This window comes from Nothoprocta perdicaria, unplaced genomic scaffold (genome assembly GCF_003342845.1).
Source record: "Nothoprocta perdicaria isolate Ctin4 unplaced genomic scaffold, notPer1 scaffold_56, whole genome shotgun sequence".
Classification (NCBI taxonomy): domain Eukaryota; kingdom Metazoa; phylum Chordata; class Aves; order Tinamiformes; family Tinamidae; genus Nothoprocta; species Nothoprocta perdicaria.
In genome coordinates, this window is record NW_020455821.1 from 1562032 (window position 1) to 1567119 (window position 5088).

Below are 5088 nucleotides of genomic sequence, written 5' to 3' on the forward strand. Positions count from 1 at the left end.
TAGAAGGTGGTGGTGTTTTTTTTTCTTAATGTGGAGAAACTAGGAAGGTGGTGTTTTTATATTCTCATTTGCTAGATGTTAATCTTACACCTCTTGAGAACTACTCGGGGATAACACTGAGGTGCTGGGTTTTTGTTTCTGTGCCCGTTGTACTCTTGCTCAGGACTGCACGATGAGGAACCCCAGACTCAAAGGGGCTGCCTTCCCAGCAGCTATCCATGGCCTAACTTCTTACACTTGCAGCGTCTCATGTAATTCCACGTTGAAGTTCTGTGCTGCTGGCCTCAGTTCAAGCCAGTTAACGATACCTGGCTAGTGGGAGCTAAAACTGATACTCCTTTGAGGAAACCTTTTGGTTTCCATTTCATCATGGTGACTGTAAAGCTCTCTGAAGATGACAAACTGGGCTAGATACAGGAGCAGCCCGGGAACCCGGCAATGAATGGGATGTCCAAAAGAGAAAGGCCTTTCCCTGGGCCGAGCGCGTGGCAGGGATGGATGCTCTCAACTCGGCACTGCAGGACCTGAAGAAGCAGCCTTGGAGACAGGGAGAAACAAAAGCAAAAGCTTCTGCAGGAAATACGGTTTAAAATAGCAGCCGTGCTGATCCAATCCTGCATGTGAAAACTGGCACTTTTTTTCCTGTGGGTGATGGATTTTCCCTAAACAGTAATAGTAGAAAGGAAGTAGTTGAAAACTGCCTAATAACTTCACTACCCCATTGGGCTCCTGCCCTCATCTTTGCTACTTGTGCTCTGGGAAGAGGTGAGCGGCAGAGGCACATGCACAGGGTGAGTCATGTAGAAACTCCATGGCAGGGCCAGCAAAAGCTGCAGGCCCTGATGACTGCCAGAAGCTGCGAGGGGACTTTCCACAAAAGTGGATAGCATGTGCTCTCTTACAGCCCCAACTTTGGGTATTTTGACTGTTGGCTGCCAGATTTCCACCCCCCAGCCTGCAGCTGGATTTTAATTTTTTTGGTAGGAAGCCTGAATGACTCAGGAATAATTACACAAACTAGGCTTTAAAAAGCTCGGAGGCACAAACGGTTTAACAGAGAGTCACCCCAAAATTACATGGTAAAAATAGTACACATGGATTCACTTGAAACATTTATTATTAGTCATGTATGATCAAAACAAAACCCACTGTCCCGCCCTCATTTGCCAAAAGATGAAAAACAGTCCTTGTGATGTTTCATACTCTCTGTGAAGTAAAACTCTGGTAAATTAGTAGTAGCAGTACTCAGGGGTTGTGGTTGTAAGATTTAGATGCATAATGCTTTACACTGAGAAAGAAAGACTAGAAGTAGTCAAAATATTGGTGAAAGAGTAAAACTGGTGTAAATAATTTCATCAGTATTACATGTTTTCCATGGGAATTGGCAGCTCAAGATTTTTTGTATATTAGGCATAAGGTAGCTTGCTCTTTGCGAGTCTGGTGTGTTCAGGTGGCTTTTGTTAACTTGCATACGAAAGTTGGTGCCTGTTTTCCTTGCCTTGTCCTCAGTGTTGGCAAATGTTGAGAGGTAACCGCATGTCTGCAGGCTGGACTATGGTGATTCTTAATGCTTAGGGTGACTTTTAAAAGATTTTTAGTTACCTTCTTGTCTTCTTATTGCTAGCTCTATCGCTACGAGACTACATCAAACACAAAGCCAGTGTTTTAATTCTCAGGTGCTGTATTGCAAACAAAGCTTGATCCAAATGCATCTAAAGTGGTGGGGATTTTTTGTGTTTGTTTATTCTTTGTTTAATATCGACTTACCAGACCTTGCATCAGTCCTACCCTCTTCAGAACGTGTATGCTCTAGCAGCTCTCCCGGTAGGAGAGCCGTGTTAAGTTTAACCATTTTAACTAAGATCTTATACATTTTCTTGTTATGCAGGTGACCAGTTAGACATAGTTATGACCTGGGTATGCTCCAGTTGCTGTCAGCTGGAGCCTTGCCTTATTTTTCCAGTGGAACTTTCAAAATACAATTGGTGTAAGTTGCCTTTTTCTGCNCCCCCCCCCTAAAAGATGCTTAAATAGAACATAAGTAGCTACCTACAGAAGTGCCAGGTATCAAGTAACTTCAGCTTAAAACAACATTGACCGTGCAACAGCAACAAAGCAACAGGAAACAGCATTAAGGAAGGCTGGTACAAGGAGTCACGTTATTAAGCACATTAAGGTTGCTGCAAGGGTCACTTTCCTAACCACATTAAATATTCAGCTTGAAGTTCCTGTGTCACAACTGCCTGGGAATGTGGTTCTTATTTAAAAAGAGATGGGCTTTTTGCTGGGAGAAGTTTATCAGGACAATGATGAGCCTTGTACCAAGTTGCAAAGTAGTATGGAAATTAAGGACGCCAGCAAGTTTGAAAGGAAAACTCTACCACTTGTATTTTTAAGATTCCTTAAAGATATAGGAAAGATTTTTTTTTTTTTTTTTTAACGGTGTAAGAAGAGGCACTCATAGCGGTTAGAGAGGAAGCGTTTGTTACTGCTGTTTCTTCGTTTTTTCTTTTAAAGCACTGCTCAGAAATGGAAGGCTGACGTGCCTGACGTCTTCACTGGGGGATTGGTGTCAGTCACTGTTGCAGGGGATCAGAAAGGAGATCTTTGGTCCAAAGAAAATATTTCTGAAAGACATGAGCGGATATTTAAGTAATTAGCTTATTATTTTATCAGAGTTTTAATAGGACAAACGTTTGCAATTGCTGTCTTTTGGGGAGGTGAGGAGAAGGTAGTGGGGTGTTTTTTATTGGTTTGTGGGGTTTTTTTTGGTAGGGTGTATGTGAGATTATTGTGTCTGCAGGAAATTCTTTCAGTAGGTCAGATGCAACTCCTGGTCTGTATGAAGATACTGATGATATGTATCATATTATGATATGTGTACCTGCTTCTGCTCTGGAAGTGTCAGCAAAACTTTCAGCGACCGACTTGTGTATCGGGACCTTACCTCTGGAAATTTTATTTTGAGAAGGTAAATCTATCAAATATGTGATAGCACCAAAAAAAAAAAGTGGTATGTGCAAGCATAGTTTAATGCAGTTGTTGCTGGGATGATCTACTATGTCAGCCTTCTGTGCCTCTAGATGAGTGAAGGTCTTTGCATCAGAATAAGAGGATTTCAGTGAGTGTTTAAAGCTCAGAGGCTGACTGCTGGAAGCCAGAGTGTGACTCAAGGTGAGGTCACCGCATACAGCTTAGGGAAGAAAGAAACAGGAAAAAGTATTTAAAACGTGTTCTCAGCTTAAATATGGCTTTCCAAAATGATGTCAAAAATAATTTTTAACTTTAGTATTTGTTCCTGCTTCATTTGAATCCAGTGTCCTGGCCTCTTAGTCCTCGTTGAGCACTGAAAAGTCACCTTTTATTATGTTTTAGGGGAGCTGAGAAGCTTGGGTGGTAAGAGGGGGTGTTAATGTTTCATGGCCACTATCACTTGCTGGCATTATATAGGTAAGCAAAATTCACTACTTGTGCTTCTGAAGTGTTGTATTGATATTTTAATCTAAATTTCCTGAGGAAAATATTTGGCTGAAAAGCTGAACGAGATGATACCTCATAGTGTATTTAATTATTTCAAGCCAGTAAGTCATAGGGTGCCAGTGTTTATTAACTCAGCTCTGAACGTGTTGAAACATACGTTCTTTCTCTAAAGCCACAAAACCCACATTCCACCAAAATTCCTCTCTCCTGCTCCGTCAGCGCAGTGCCAGCAAGGCGGGCGAGTGTCAGTGGTTCCCGGGCTAAGTCTTCCCTCTCTTGCAGGCATTTTCTGGACTTATTTCTTTCCCTTCTTTTCCCCTCAACCCATTTTCTTTCCTATCTAAAACCGCTTTCTTCACAGAATTGTTTATTCAACCAGCATGTCTGCTGATTGCCTTAGAATAGCAAAATCCCTCTTTATTGTGTAGCAGAAACCTGAAGAGACGGAGGCTCGTGGAAACAGCTAACTTGCCAAGTGCTGCCCAGAAGGAATATTGTAGATCTAACATTTGGTGTAGAGCAGTTATCGACAGCAGATAAAAGTTGAGTGATCTCGATATTTTCCTTTAATAGGACATGTAGACTTCAAGTATGCTAAGCAAGTACTAGGTGAGCCGCCAAAAACCCGAACATTTAAAAACTGGCTGTAACTTGATATAATCCCAAACCTCCTGAAATGATTAATCTCTTTAAAATGCCCCCTCATCCCTCAGGTGCTAACTGTGCAGCAATGGTGTTACGTGGGGCTTGCCCGGTGTGAGCAGGAGGAGCAAAGCAGTCTTACTTTGGGCAGCAGAGCAACTCGCTCGGGCTGCAGTAGCAGATGGTGTCGCAGCCCTTCCCTTCCCAGAAGTGATCCTGCAGGCTCTCATGGACCGGTCGGAGAGCGGCCACGGCTTGGGGGACGCCGTGGCAGCCGTGGCCCCCGAGGGCCCTCTTGGAGCAGGAGAGGCGAGGGGCCGGCGCGGCGCGGGCGCCCGCCAGCGCGCTCAGCAGCAGCAGCAGCGGCGGCAGGGCCAACACCACCTTCATGCTCACCGGGATCCCCGCTCAGGAGCGCTGAAGAGAAATGAGGAGTATGAGCAAATGAGCATAGCTCTCCAACAGATCCATTCTCCCAATTAACTTCCATGAGTACCTTCTTTCCTGCAAACTTCTGGAGGCTTGAGACTATGTTGAGTCCTCCTACTCAGGAACCCTTAGGAGAGGATTTCCTCCTAGGAGGTAAATATCATCACCGAGTTCATATTCATTGCTTTCTATACCAACCTCTTCCTTTTCTTGGGAACTGAGGCTTCTGTTGCCGGCAATTTTCATGTTTGTTTGGCCTCTCACCTTGAGAGAATTGCTTTGAGCTAGCCGTGTTGTCCCCGCAGTGTAAAGGAATGTGTTAAATGCCACCAAAGCAGGCAAAATGCTCCGATGTTTCATTACCTTCCTGGTGATTCATGCTCTTGAAACAAGAGCGGCTCACATAAAGATTAGTAATATCTTTCCCCTTAAAACTTATGGGAAAATGATTGTGAACTTGTACTTGAACTTGTGATTGATTTTTTCAAGTTTCTTGGAGTTTGGAGCACAGCAAAGGAAGTTGCTCTTCATCCCACT

General features: G+C 43.7%; 1 protein-coding gene across 1 annotated transcript; it reads right to left on the reverse strand.

Moving 5' to 3' along the window:
- Positions 1 to 2449: 2449 nt before the first annotated feature.
- Positions 2450 to 4512, reverse strand: SCRG1 (stimulator of chondrogenesis 1). The gene is made up of 2 exons (XM_026048677.1): positions 4265 to 4512; positions 2450 to 2627 (listed from the first exon to the last, which is right to left on the reverse strand). Exons 1-2 carry the CDS (start codon positions 4510 to 4512, stop codon positions 2573 to 2575), a joined length of 303 nt encoding a protein of 100 aa, XP_025904462.1. The 3' UTR covers positions 2450 to 2572.
- Between the last annotated feature and the right edge of the window lie 576 nt (positions 4513 to 5088).

What these genes read in the sequence shown, in the direction of transcription:
- SCRG1 (XM_026048677.1), bottom strand. Translation starts at nt 4,512, where the DNA reads ATGAAGGTGGTGTTGGCCCTGCCGCCGCTGCTGCTGCTGCTGAGCGCG. An exon ending in GAGTTGCTCTGCTGCCCAAA is followed by an intron (nt 2,628 to 4,264) that starts GTAAGACTGCTT and finishes CATGTCTTTCAG; the next exon opens with AAATATTTTCTTTGGACCAA.